The 14,781-nt window shown below is 33.9% G+C and overlaps 1 protein-coding gene across 2 annotated transcripts in view; it reads right to left on the reverse strand.

Moving 5' to 3' along the window:
• DMXL1 (Dmx like 1) overlaps window positions 1-14,781 on the reverse strand; it is a 122,513-nt gene that overhangs the window by 49,970 nt on the left and 57,762 nt on the right. For both annotated transcript variants that reach the window (XM_037509473.2, XM_037509474.2), the window contains 4 exons: window positions 14,656-14,732; window positions 13,189-13,316; window positions 12,444-12,692; window positions 3,038-3,216 (listed from right to left, as the gene is read on the reverse strand). In XM_037509473.2, coding sequence (XP_037365370.1) covers window positions 3,038-3,216; window positions 12,444-12,692; window positions 13,189-13,316; window positions 14,656-14,732 — 633 coding nt within the window. The remainder of the gene's footprint in view (window positions 1-3,037; window positions 3,217-12,443; window positions 12,693-13,188; window positions 13,317-14,655; window positions 14,733-14,781) is intronic.

A 14,781-nucleotide genomic window follows, 5' to 3' on the forward strand; every position in this document is an offset into this window, starting at 1 on the left:
CATATCTTAGCTATTGTAAATAGTGCTCCAATAAACACAGGAGTGGGCCTCCCTGGTGGTACAAGGGGTTAAGACACAACCTATGAAGGTACCAGCAGCCACTGCAGCACAAGTTCAATCCCCAGCCAGGGAGCTACCCACATGGCACAGCAGACTTTTGTCTAGCTTGCTGCTCCCCTCAGCAGTGTATTTCAGTCAATCCGCCTGTTCTGCTCCCCACTCTGTCTCTGGTGAATGTTCTCACCTCCCGCACCTCTGGCCTATACCCCAGTTCTTGTATGCATAAATAAAATCTTTAAAAAAAAATAAACACAGTTCAGGTTTCCTTTTGAATTCATGTTTTTGTGTCCACAGGGAGATTCCTAGGCGTGGAATTGCTGAATCATATGGTAGATCCACTTTTAGTAATTTGAGCAACCTCCACACAGCTTTCCATAGTGGTTGGGCCAGTTTGCATTTCCACCAACAGTGTAAGAGAGTTCCTTATCCCCATATTCTAGTCAGTATTTGTTGTTACCAGTTAAATATGGGCCATTCTCACGAGTGTGAGGTGGTATCTCATTGTGGTTTTCATTTGCATTTCCCTGATTATAAGGGATGTTGGGCATTTTTTCGTATACTTGTTGGCCATTTGCATGTCCTTTTTATTTATTTATTTATTTAAAGATTTATTTATTTATTTATTTATTTATTTATTTATTTATTTATACAAGCACTGGGTACAGTCAGAAGCGCGGGAGGGTGAGAGAATTCACCAAAGCCAGAGCAGGGAGCAGAGCAGGCAGAAGGACCGAAGTACACTGCTGAGGGGAGCAGCGGGCGGTAGGAGAGGTCTGCATGCCATCTGGGACCCTCCTCCAATGGCCAGGGAGCAGCCGGGGATTGAACCAGAGCTGCAGAAGCTGCTGGCAGCTTCGCAACCCAGGGCTCAACCACTGCGCCACCGGGGAGGCCCTGCATGTCCTCTTTAGAGAAGTGTCTTTTTAGTTCTTCTGCTCATTTTTTAAACTGGGTTGCTTGCTTTGTTTTAGTTGAGTTGTATAAGCTCTTTGTAGATCTTTGGTATTAGACCTTCATCAGTGCAAATATTTTCTTCCAATCAGTAGGGTGTCTCCTCATTTTGGTTATTGTATCTTTTTTTTTTTTTTTTTAAAGATTTATTTATTTACTTATACAAGCACTGGGTATAGTCAGAAGCATGGGAGGGTGAGAGAATTCACCAGAGCCAGAGTGGGGAACAGAACAGGCAGACTGCCGAAATACACTGCTGAGGGGAGCAGCGGGCGCAGCAGGAGAGGTCTGTTGCACCATGTGAGACCCTTGCCAGTGGCTGGGGATCGAACTGTTGCTGCAGAGGCTGCAGGCAGCTTTGCAGCCCAGCACTCAACCGCTGTGCCACCAGGGGAGGCCTGGTTATTGTATCTCTTGATGTACAGAAGCTGTTTAGTTTGGTGCAATGCCAGCTGTTTATCTTTTCCTTCATTTTCTTTGCTTCTGGGATGAGTCCTCAAAGATGTTTCTAAGATGTATCTCATGGAGCGTTGTGCCTATGTTTTCTTCTATGTATGTTATGGTTTCAAGTCTTAATATTGAAGTGTTTTATTCATTTTGAGTTGGGTTTTGTGTATGGTGTGATATAGTAATCTAGTCTTATTCTTTTGCATGTAGTGGCCCAGTTTTCCCAGCACCATTTATGGAAGAGACTATCCTTGTTCCAAGGCATATTTTTTGCTCCTTTGTCATAGATTAGTTGACCATCTATGTGTGGCTTTATTTCTGGGTTTTCAATTTTTTCTTTTGGTCTGTGTGTCTGTTTTTGTTCTGGTACCATGCTATTTTAATTTTATCATTTTGTAGTATAGTTTGAAGTATGGGAGTGTAATATCTCCATTCTTCCTCTTTTTAGTCAGGAGACGTTTGGCTATTAGAAGTTTTTGTGATTCCATATGAATTTCAGGAATATTTGTTCTATTTCTTTGAATAATGCCATTTTTAATTGGAATTGCATTGAATTTGTAAATTGCTTGTGGTAGGAATGGCCATTTTGTGATTATCAGATAAATTATCAGATAAATTATCAAATGAGTTTATCATGGGAAACAAGTAAGCAAGACAACCACATGCTTTGTTGTCTGTGTGTGAACTGAGTAACAGGTACTAAATAACTAATCACCAACAGCGTTTGAAAAAGTACTGCTCTGACTGATCACTGATCATGAGGTTCATCCATTATTTACAAAGTGATCTGGGAACTAAAACACTAGCAGGAAAGGTTAAATTTTATGTGACTACTCACTATTTAACTGTGGTAATTTAAATTTGAACTGCATTGTAGAGAGACTGAGATATTTAACTAAACAGTGGTAATTGAAATTTGCATGTATCCAAACAACGTAGGATTGCCTGTAGTAGAGAAAAGGAATGAGTATGGATGGCACTGTGCCTTCTGATAGTTTTGATTCCTTAATTACTAGTAAGTACATTAGCATTAAAATGTTAACCATTTCATCTTTTTATCTCATGAAGAAATTTGTTTTGTTTAAGACACAAAAATCCTCATTAATCAGAGAACTGCCTGAAAAAATGGTTGGAAAATATGGCCAAAATAATTTGGGCCATATTTTTTTAAAAATTTATTTATTTATACAAGAACTGGGGTGCAAGTCAGAGGTGTGGGAGGGTGAGAGAATTCACCAAAGACAGAGCAGGGAGCAGAACTGGCAGACGGACCAAAGACTGCTGAGGGGAGCAGTGAGCGAGGCAGGAGAGGTCTGCCACGCCATGTGGGTATCTCCCTGGCCATCTGGGAACTGAACCTGCACTGCAGAGGCTGCAGACAGCTTCACAGCCCTGCACTCAACTTGCTGCACCACCAGGGAGGCCCGGGTGTATGTATTTTTTGTAATATAGCCTAAGAAAATGAAAATTTTCTTAACAGAGTGGAAAGCATTTGACACAAGAACAATCATAGCTATTTTAAACATTTTCATTTCCATTTGACTACATAAATATTGATCTGAACAGCATGTTTCATTACCTTGGCTATGAAATAGTCCCAGATACTAAGCTCAGGTGGGATGAATTTTTCTTTTACTTTTGGCAAGTCCTGGTTTATTGATGGTGAGGAAGAAGTCTGTGGGGTAGATTCTCTGCAAGACATTTTCGATGTCCTAAAACGTTTGTTCTGTTTCTCTCCCTCTTCCACTAGTGAGGAAACTATTAAGAACAAAATAAAGTATTTTTAAAAGAAGCACAATTTTCACTGGACTCTGTCTTTATATAACATCTAGGGTTAAACAAAATGGCACATAAAAAACTGACATAATGGGAGTAAAGTAAGAAAATTAGTAAAATGAAATAAAAATCACTTGGAAGAGCATTATCTGCTTTCATGTCAGCTTGTCTTCACTTTTTGGATGTTGATATATCTATTACACATGGAAATAATAGGGTGTAATATCTGCCTATAAATTGGTGCACAATTAGCTAAGGCCATCACAGAAAATTTCTTACATTCTTCCATTTTACTTAAAAGCATCACAGGGATGAAAAATATCACAGGATGTCAATGTTAAAGGTAACAACTCACTTATGAAATCCTTCAGTAATCATTTGGCGTTTTATGTACATGTAATGCTCCATTTCCCACTAATACATAAAAACATTCAAATACTTTTCCTACTTGAACTCATCTGGACTTTCAGAAAGGGGTGGAAATAGAATTTTCTAGTCAACAGAATGACAAAAGGTAAAAAATACTACCTTTATTGTTTTAACTTACAAATAATTAACAGTGAGTTAGTATTCTAGCATTTTATGTGAGACTATTAACACCATTAATATAGGAAAACAAATCTTAGAAGTCTTTAATCCTGCTATGTCACAAGCTGCAAATCACCAGTAGAAGACCAAAATCTTCCAGACTACAAATGGTCTATTAGAAAGGCAAACAACTCCATATTATGGCACCATCAATATTCCCTTTTTGATGGTCCCAGCGAGAATTTACTTACCTTCCAAAGGGATGCAAATATTTGAGCTGTAATATAATTTTATTTAATTGTTTGAAGCTACTCAGCTTGCATAAACAGCATGCTCATGCATTGTATCAAGCTACAGGCAAACTGTGTTTAACAGTGTAATCTGGTACTTTCAGAAAGGACATTAAAACGAATACAATTAGTATTTTAAGGGATTGCTAAAAAGTGACATGATTATTAAATAATCTTTAAAAAGACTTTAAAAGGGACCATCAGATTATATGTGGATTTTTCCTCTGTTCTTACTAGCAATGGTAATCCACAATCATGTTTCTTTTTATGCCTGCTGCACATAATTGTATATATTCTAAAACTTAAACAGTGATTTTATCAAATTCTCATCAAATAATAAAATACAGATTACAAAGGCATTTTCTACCTTTCAACAAATTAATGGTGAAGTTTAAGATAAATATATCATTTGTTCAACATTAGCATTTTGCTGGCTCCGTATTTAGATTATTAGAAAGCTGAAAATAGATGATGTGGGGATCTCTAGAAAAATAAACTAAAAAAAAAAAATGCTAAATTAATACTTTTGTCCCTGGATTGTCATGTCATAATAAAGTGAGTGTTTTAACAACAAAAGATCAGGATTTTTCAAGAGAGAAAACATTATAGTCTGTGAAGTACCATCTGTAAAGCTAGATATAACATGAAAATAGAAATTAACCAAACTAGAAGGAAATGCTTAAATTTATAGACTCAATGCCAGAATATAAAACTACTTATCAAAAAGATTTTGATGAACAAACGCATTAACAGTACCAGGTATTACTTAAAAAGTTATAAATAAAAAGACTAGAGTGATGCCTCCCAGCAAACAAGAAATATGTTTGCCTTGTTATTAGGAAAAACGTTCAGTCTCCTTTTCTCTCAAATTGCATCAAGCTCTAAGACAATTTTATGTTTAAATTACCCTGATTTAGAGTGGTCATGAAGCTTAGGGGTACCAGAAAGACTATGTAGTTGCTGAGTGCCCAAGTTTTGAAGATGCTAATAATCAACTATCTACAACTTTGCCACTCCCTGGATAAAAATTCATTTTATAGTTCAATATTAAAGGAGAAAATGGTTACTTTATTACTTATAGAATGAAAAAAATCAGTATTAGGGAGAAATGAAAACAAACTAGGATAAAGAACTTACAAATGATCACCGGCATGGAGAACAAAGAGAATGGGAAAAAACAGCCATCTACTGACATGAATTTACAAATAAACTTCCTTGCTACCTGGGATTCAAAGAAAATACTTTTTAAAAAGTAGGCTTCTGTGTCAAGATGGGATCACTGAGCATTCAAAATACCTTCTTTCCCTTATAATAACCTCTATAATTATCTCCAGCAAACTGTGCAGTGGTTTTCTTAGAATTAGTGGGTAACTTCCAAAAGAACTCAAAACACAAATGGAGAAATGCCTCAGAAGCTACATATAAGAAATGGGACTGGAAGGTACAGAGAAGTGAAAGAGACTAATTATATATATGTATTTTTTTTAAAGATTTATTTTATTTATTCATACAAGCACTGGGTACAGTCAGAAGCGCAGGCGGGTGAGAGAATTTACTAGAGCCAGAAGAGAGAGCAGAGCAGGCATACTGACGAAGTACACTGCTGAGGGGAGCAGTGGGCGGCAGGAGAGGTCTGCGAGCCATGTGGGACCCTCGCCTGGCAGCCAGAGATTGAAACGGCGCTGCAGAGGCTGTGGGCAGCTTCGCAACCCAGTGCTCAACTGCTGCGCCACCGGGGAGGCCCCTAATTATATTTTATCCTAAGATCTTCTGTACCCTTGGATTTATTATCCAATACATAATGTTTTGATCAAAATTAAAATATAAATGATTATGTTAATATTTACTTTTATTTTTTTTAGATTCTCAAGGGAGACTAATATGTTACTTCTTTACAAAACTGACCTCAAAGTAACCAGAAGACACATCTCATTCTCGAGGTTTGCTTATCTACAGAGCTATTTGTGAGGCTATTGGTGAGAGTGCCAGAAAGTGCAGGAAACTTTAGGCACTACGTTGTCTGGAAACTTTAGGCGCTACATTGTCTGGACCTTCAAAATTTAGGAACATGCGTGGAAAAGTCAATAATAAATGTTTTATATAGAAACATTGATATGGAGAATTTCAAAATTATGTAATTTTAATATTTAAAATCTATTTCTTGCTTTTTTTTAAGCTAATGTAGTTTAACATCGTCCAACAGGTCTTCTGAGAAGCTAGGATACCTGTGTGCGCGCACACGCATGCATTTATTTTTTTTTCACTATCCTTTATGATCAGGGGTACTTCACATACAAAATGTGACAGGCACAAATGCATGTGAGCATGAATTAAATATTAATCAAATTCTCAAAATTATATTTAAGGCGTGATTTTGTAAGTAAACTTCAAGAACAAAACAGAATAAGAGCAGGGGATTTAATATACTTCTTACTCCTTAAAATTTAAACTATTTTTGCACAATGTATGCATTTTCATCTTGGTTATAGTCCCCATACAATTCCCACCCCCTTATTTTGACCATAATCCCTCCTACCCCCTATCCCCGTAGTGTGTCTCTGGCTTATAGTTGCTTGTTGATTTTGATTTTTACTTTATTATAATTAGTCTTTCTCCTAGTCCCTTATTCAGGTTTTCTAAAGTCCATGATCAGTAATACGATGCATTCCATGATCAGTAATACTATGCATATTTCATAAAGACTGTTTATCAGGGGCTTGCTGGGACCATAACCTCACACAGTACCTCACACCTGGTACATAAACAGCTATAAAAATGAATGGATTAACATTTTTTCATATGACTGTTGGCCATTTGCATTTCCTCTTCAGAAAAATTTCTTTTTAGCTCTTTGGTGGGAGTGCAAACTGGTCCAACCACTCTGGAGAGCTGTGTAGAGATTTCTGGACCTACTAAACACAGAGCTTCCATATGATCCAGCAATTCCACTCCTAGGTATTTACCCAAAGGACACAGAAACATCAATTCCAAAGAGCACCTGCACCCTTATGTTTATAGCAGCACTATTTACAATAGCTAAGATTTGGAAACAACCCAAATGCCCAAAAATAGATGACTGGATCAAGAAGGTGTAGTACATATACACCATGGAATATTACTCAGCATTCAAAAAAGATCAACACATGCAATTTGCAGCAACATGGATGGCGCTGGAAGGGATCATGCTCAGTGAAATAAGCCAGAAAGAAAAAGAAAAATACCGGATGGTCTCACTCATAGCAGGAATCTAGAAAACTTAAATAATGGACCAGGAAAAGAATAACTGTAAGAAAGAAAATATCAAAATCAACAAATAACTATGAACCAGAGACACTCTATGGGGGGTGGGGGGCTGGAAAAGGAGGGACTGGGGTCAAAATAAGGGGGTTGTAATTGTATGGGGGATATAAAAATAAAATTTAAATTAAAAAAAGAAAAAAAATTTAAAAATAAAAAAAAATTAAAAAATTTTAAAAAATGAACGGATTAATATTTCGTTAGAAAGTAGTGATCTAACTCCAAACCACAGTACAGTGTATTCTGCTTGAGGTAGTTATTCCAAGAGAGTTGATGTTCAAAATGATTTACTGGGATATGCAAGGGAACCAATAAAACTTCTTCCTGGAATTATTTACTTATTATTAATAAGTAGAAGGGGAAAGAAGAAGAGAAAAGGGAAGGAGAACAGAACAGCAGAGAAGGAACAGAGGTAATGAAGAGAGGGAAAAGGTAGAGGGAAAGGAAAAGAACAGGTAAAGAAGGAAAATGGCAGGGAATGGGGAAGAAGAAAATAAAATCTGCCAATGTTTAATATCTTTATTAATAATAGTATATAAATACATATTTATAAATATAAATATATATATAAATATATAAATAAATATATATATAAATAAATATATATATAAATATATATAGGACCTGCTTGAGCATGTTTCCAAAACATCTGGAAATAACGGCTTTAGAAATACTGCTTTTCAATTACCCTGAAAGTCACAATAATTGTATACATAAGATTTCAGGTTAAACCGAATAGACATTAAAATTTTTACTGGCATATATACATAAAGTCAAGGTGTGTAAAGGAAGGAGGAAATCCATCCCATGATACAACATGAATGAGTCTGGAGGACATTATGCTAAGTGAAATAAGTCAGTCATGAAAAGAAAAATACTTTCCCTTTACAAGGTATATAAAATAGTAAAATTCATGGAACTAAAAAGAACTGTGGTTACCAGGAGATGAGGCAGGGAAAAAGAGGGAGTTGTGATGACTAGGGGTTGAGTTTAAATTTGTAAAATGAGAAAGTCCTGCAGATTTATTTCAAAATTGAATGTACCTGTACACAAATGGTTATGGTGGTAAGTTAAACATATTTTACCACACATACAACAAAATCAGAGTGGAAAAAGTAAATGAAAGCTACTTGTTAGAGCCCTCAGAAATGCCAGAGGTGTTAGAAAACAGGTAGGACAGGCTGAGATATTTCATTTCTTGTAAAGCCAGTTTTTAACTTTGTCATCAGACTTTAGCAATGAAAGAAAAGGATACTTATCTGTAAAAATTTATAAATGAATATTTCATAGAATGTTTCCATTATCTTTCTGTGCTTTCTCTACTTTTATTATTTAAGAATTTGCCTTCCCGGGTAGTTATCAAATGAATAAACAAAATGCCTTTTAAACACATATATTACAGGACCTTAGTATGTATGAATGAATGAGTAAAGAAAGTTTATACTATGGAGCCCTTAATGAAAAGTCTAAGTACTTTAACAAAAAATGTATTCCCATTTCAGTAATTTTGCGTCTCAGCAGCCAGTTTAATTGTTTGGCATATTCAATGATATTTTAAAGAAATGATTTTGTTTTATATTTTAAATACTATATTGAAGTCTTATCTTTTCTGGTCAAGAAATGTTGCTCCTTTGCATATTTTGTGAAAGGAATGGTATTAACATGTGATAATCACTATACAAATCTTATGGGCAAAAGAAAAAAAGTTTTTCTGATCTGTACTTGACATAAATAATCAAATGTTAAAAGTATACTTTAAATGTCAGAATATCCAAAGCTACATCATAGTAAAATAACATATCACATGATTACTACAAATAAAATACTCATTTTATATTTCACTGCACAATTCAGAGAAATAAAAAAATGATTACCATAAATTTATCAAGATAAAGACAGAAAATCACAGTTCTTATAATTGCAAATATTATAAAACACAATAAAAACTCTTAAAATATTTTGTTATGCTTTACAATATGCAATAAAAAAGCAAAAGTATGGATTTCTAACTGTTAGCAGAAAAAAATGATTTTTGAACATCATGTACTTTAAAAATTAACCATACAAACAAAATAATTCAGAACTCTATGAACATACCTGCACTACTGCTCTATTTAGAAAAGGTAAGATCTTCATTAACATACTAAATGGAATTCACAAATCTAAATGAAAAAATAAACTACTAATATTTTGGTAAGAATTCTGACATGCCAATATAGTCTAATAAAACTCAACTATCATTTTTTTATTTTAAAGTTTACACTTAAAATTTAAATTTTATATCACTAAAGAATTAGTACATTAAGTATATAATAGACAGGTAGAGAGAAATACAATTTAATTCACGAGACCCTTATTGTACAAAAATTAAAACCAGAATATACACAGAACAAAGAGAATAGTTACTTTTAAGTTCCCATCAAAGTGTCAAGTTCATGAAAATACTTAATACAGAAATTTAGTTTTAAGTATGAGTTTCATTGTCAACATATATTACTTTGACAATGAATAGGTTGTAAGAAAAATGAAATACTTTAGACTTGTCAGTTTCAATTTGTCCAAATTTAAATACTAAAAACTAAAAATATATACGTATATATATTGACTTTAGATAAACTTTTTAAAAACACATTCTAATCTCCAGGTGAACAAGGTATACTGATTAACACACCTAATGCAATCAGACTTTTGGGAGCATATTATGATTATGTTTTGTGGTAATTCAAACAAGTAGGGCTGCTTAGTTATAACTGAAAAGGTATCAGGCTGCCGTGCTGCTTTAGTTGTCATTCTTGAGAACATAATAATGCCTTCAAAAACTGAAATTTTAAAACTCAGTTCATCTGCTTCTTTACAGGACTGCTGGCTTCTAATTGCTAAAAGTGTATTCATTTCTTCCCCTTTTATTCTGTTTTTCTACCTATTCCTTCTCAAACTAAATAAGCTCTGGAACCAGCAGGCCTTGGGCTTCATCATTCAATGGATTAGCATCATGCAAAGCTAACCTTTTTCTAGTTAGCAGATAGAGAATGAATCACATCATTCATGTTCTCTGTAAATGTCCCTTCTGTTATTCCCATGATTGTATTCAGAATAAATGGTGAATTCTCAAAGATAGGACAGCATCACACAATCTGGATGGGGCTATATTCTGCCCTACTACTAAGAGAACCACATGATTTATGGATTCTCTATTAATTGGCTAGCATGTTCAAATCTAAGAGGTTAAATGTATAGATGTATATAATTTTTGGTTACTTTATTATTTATGATTCAGTAAGTGATGGGATATTGTTTATGATAGTGCTTGTAAGTAATTCATGTAATACCATCTTTTCCTAGAAACAACTAAACCTGAATGGATAAACAAAGAATAGCCTGGACTTTCAGTAAGGCTTTTTACATATTTGTGCTTAGCAGAAATGGTTGAAACTGAGTATTGACTGGTTAATAAAAATGTATTTTTAATTTTTTATAGATATGTGGACACTACATAGCAAGAATTTATTTCATTATAACGTTTTGTATTAATAAGATCAGAGTACTACAAAATGATTTCCTCTTAAAACACATTAAAATTTTCAAAATTATTTAAAACTAATTTCAGTAGAACTATCATACTTCCTACCGGATTTGTTAAGTTTTTCCTAAATTGAATTCAGATATATAAAGTTAAAGATACAGTCCAAGCAAATTTCATGAGAAGTTTTCCTTTTTTATCCATATTTTTAAAAAGTACAGGGGATTACTCTTTAAAAATTGGAAATTTTATGAAAATTAAAATATTTTTAAAAATCTGAAAACTGATATTACCACATAGTAGCTAATAAATTATGAAAAGAAAACAAGGGCAGAAAGCATCGTGATTATTCTTCTTCAGATTAAGAAAGCATAGTGTTTCAATCTTTAAATAATTATATAGGTTCAGTATTAGAAAGTTTTGAAAAATGATGTAATTGTTTAAAATATTTACTTTTCATAGTATTATGAACACTTAGAAATCCAAGACCCCTAATGGCCAGAACATAATATGCAAAACATAAAGCAGCCTTATTTGAAATATTTTTCCAGTCACTTCAAGCCATAGTCTGATTTACCATGATTTTTTTTAAAGATTTATTTATTCATGCATACAAGAACTGGGGTACAGGCCAGAGGTATTGGGGGGTGACAGGATTCACCAGACTGAGTGGGGAGCAACACAGGCAGATTGACTGAAATACAATGAGGGGAGCAGTGAGCAAGACAGGAGAGGTCTGTTGCACCATGTTGGTAGCACCCTGGCCACTGATTGAACTCATGCTGCAGAGGCTGTGGATAGCTTACAGTGCTGTGCTTAACCCTTTGCACCACCAGGGAGGCCCTGATTTACCATGATTAAGAGTGACATTTCTTAAATAAATACTACACATTTAAAAAAAGGTTAAAGACTAAGGGATAGAAGACATCAGAACAAATAATTGAAAAGTAGAATAAAAAACAGAGATGGTTTTCTACAACACTAATCATTGCTTGAAATCAGAAATATGGCTTGATTAATGGAAATTTCAGTTGGCTAATATAAATGCCAAAAAAAAAAAAAAAACTGGCCCATTGTACCCCAACCCCTCCAAAAGAACACAAAGCAAGCTGAACTAAAACAGCCTATTTCTAAAGCTAATATCTTGCCTGCAAGACTGGGAGGGCTATGAGAACTGATGGTTGAAAGAGCTTTGGAAAAGCCCACACACTCCATGGAGAATACCACTACCTGGTGGGGGCTAGGCATAGCAAAGTGCCTTCCTGCCAAAGAAAGAAGAGAGAATCTGATTTGGGATAGAACAAAAATCAATATTATAGTAATTCAAAACAAACAAAAACTTCAATAGTAAATGATTTAAGAAAATTACATTACATAGTAGTAATCATTGGTGCATGAGTATGTTACTGATTGAAAACTGCACCAGAAACTTAATGCTGCATTGTCATGCTTTAAGAAAATGGTCTGTAACAAGAACCTTCTGTGAACAAATTAAATTAAAATGTAAGTACATTTGACAGTTATCACTCAGATAAATGAAGTTCCAGCTTAAAAAAAAGATAATTAAAACTAACCGTGTAGAGCTTTTGAGTGTATCTGTTCTTTGCTGGGAAGATGTGCACCTCCACCAAATACAGCAGACCACATTTTTTCATTTAGAGGATGGGCCACAATTCGAAACAGTTCATTACTCGAATGTGTTGCCAAGCCATGGATGAAGAGACTAAGATACACAGCTGTGAGAATCTCACAGAGCAAAATTGTGAGCCCTGACTGGGCTTCTTCTCCAGAAGAATTCAAAAGTTGAATTAGAGAAGTTATTCCTAGAATAAAAACAACAAATATAGCTACCATTTAAATCAATTTTTAAAATATTTAAAAACTAAGAACTTTTTTTAATTTTTGAAAAAATGTTACAGCATTAGTACTTTTCTTCTCTGGATTCACAGGCAAGCTGGGTTAGTAAAATTAATGTATGAATGTTGAGCTATATGTTCAATTTAGTGAAATACTAAAAATTTGCAATCTTAAATCAGATTGAAAAAATTTAATTGCTATAAAAAGTATTTTTCTATTATGACAAATGCGGAGGTAATAAAAAGTCATACAACAAAATATTTGAGATAACATGACAAAGAAATACTAATGTTATGTAACCGCATAATTTATAATGAATAGCAAATACTGATCTGGTATCAATTCTAACAATATTCTACAGTGATTATCATACATCAGGACCAAACCAAACTTACTTTTTTCTTCAACTAGTGAAAGTCATTAAGACTAAAAAAAACTCATCCATACATAAATTATTTATACCTGGCCATTGAGCTGGTGATGTGTTGGGAGTAACTGCTTCATCTAGGCTTCCCGTTTTCAAAGACTGTCGATGGGGAAGAAGTACTGTCTGATACACCATTCCAGTAAACTGATTTGTGTGAAATGAACTAAGAAGAAAAATTCAAATAATTTGCAATGACCTACAATAACAATACTATAATAATAAACAATATCTTCCTGGTCCATTGGAGAGTCTTCACCCAACAAAACCAGACAATTATTCTTGGCACATGGTAGTAGAGTCCTTTCATCTATGGTTGAATCAGAAACCAAGAAACACTACTATTAAGCGCCAAGAACTGGAAACAGTTTCCCTCTACAAAGGGCATTATGAACAAAAATGCATGAAAGAAATCCCCAGGGACATATTTGAATCTTGATGATCTATGGAAATAGGTTTACTCCTCAAAAATAAGGTGTTGAAAAGGTGTCTTGTGGTTTCTGCATTTCTTCTTTTCACTTTACCAGAAAGTATTCTTTAATGGAAAAAAAAAAAAACTTTACTAACAAAATTCAATAAACTGTCTTACTGCTACAAACTAAAAGAAATAAACATTAATAGTAGTAAAGAACGGTCTAAACTAAATTTCACATGTAATATTTCCAAGTTTTAGATATGATGTTTAGGGTACCTACCCTGTAACTTTTATTTGTTATATTACTATTAACTAAATCTTAGCATAACACTTCAATGCCAGGTGCTATATTAAAAAAGGTGTTCTTTAGGTGTAAATATACACATTCTTTAAGTAAAACATGCTACAGGTGTGAAATACATTCATTTAGTGAAAGACAAAAAATACATACAAATGGGAAAAGTTGCAGGCTTATTTACTGAAATTTAAAAACAAAGTCATGTGGCTAACCAGAGTCAATTTAGGTTCAATCTGATATCTAACAGCTAATCTACCCTATGTCAGGGTAATTTACATCAGATATATACATGAGGTAACAGATATATAATGAAAAACATGATTTCTGTCTCCATGAAATTTATGAATCTGTGGAGAGTCAGACACCATTTTATCATATTGTTTTTAAAGATAAAAAAAACTGTGCATTTAGTGCCATCAAGGTAAAAGGGAAGAATATTTCACATTATTTGGTAATTTGGGTTAACATTCTCGAAGTAAATGGCATTTTAAGCTAAAGTTAACTGAGCAGACAAATGAACAAAATAACTTAAGAGTTTGACATAAACAAATAAATCTAATAGCAGTAATCAATTAAAGGGTGTCAAATAAGTTACACTGCATTTACTTGAGATTCACTAACCATAAAGGCATTAACTAAAATTTCATATTGAAAAGAGTACTTAACACTTCAGCCTATGTTTTTTGCATTAAAGTGGATTACTTCTTACAGTTCTTCTAAAGCAAAAGCATACAAATTCTGACACCGCATCAGTTATTGTAAACATTCTTAAATTTCACAAATGGTATTTACCTATAGTTATGACTACCACAAAGGCACTGATAGATACAAGCAGAAAGTGAAGCTGCTAGAGTATGCATTACATACACCTGGAAGGGAAAAAAACAAAATTACTATAACTTTTAAAAAATAAAAGCA

The sequence above is a fragment of the Talpa occidentalis genome, unplaced genomic scaffold (assembly GCF_014898055.3).
Source record: "Talpa occidentalis isolate TD23 unplaced genomic scaffold, MPIMG_talOcc4v2.1 talOcc4.13, whole genome shotgun sequence".
Lineage (NCBI taxonomy): Eukaryota > Metazoa > Chordata > Mammalia > Eulipotyphla > Talpidae > Talpa > Talpa occidentalis.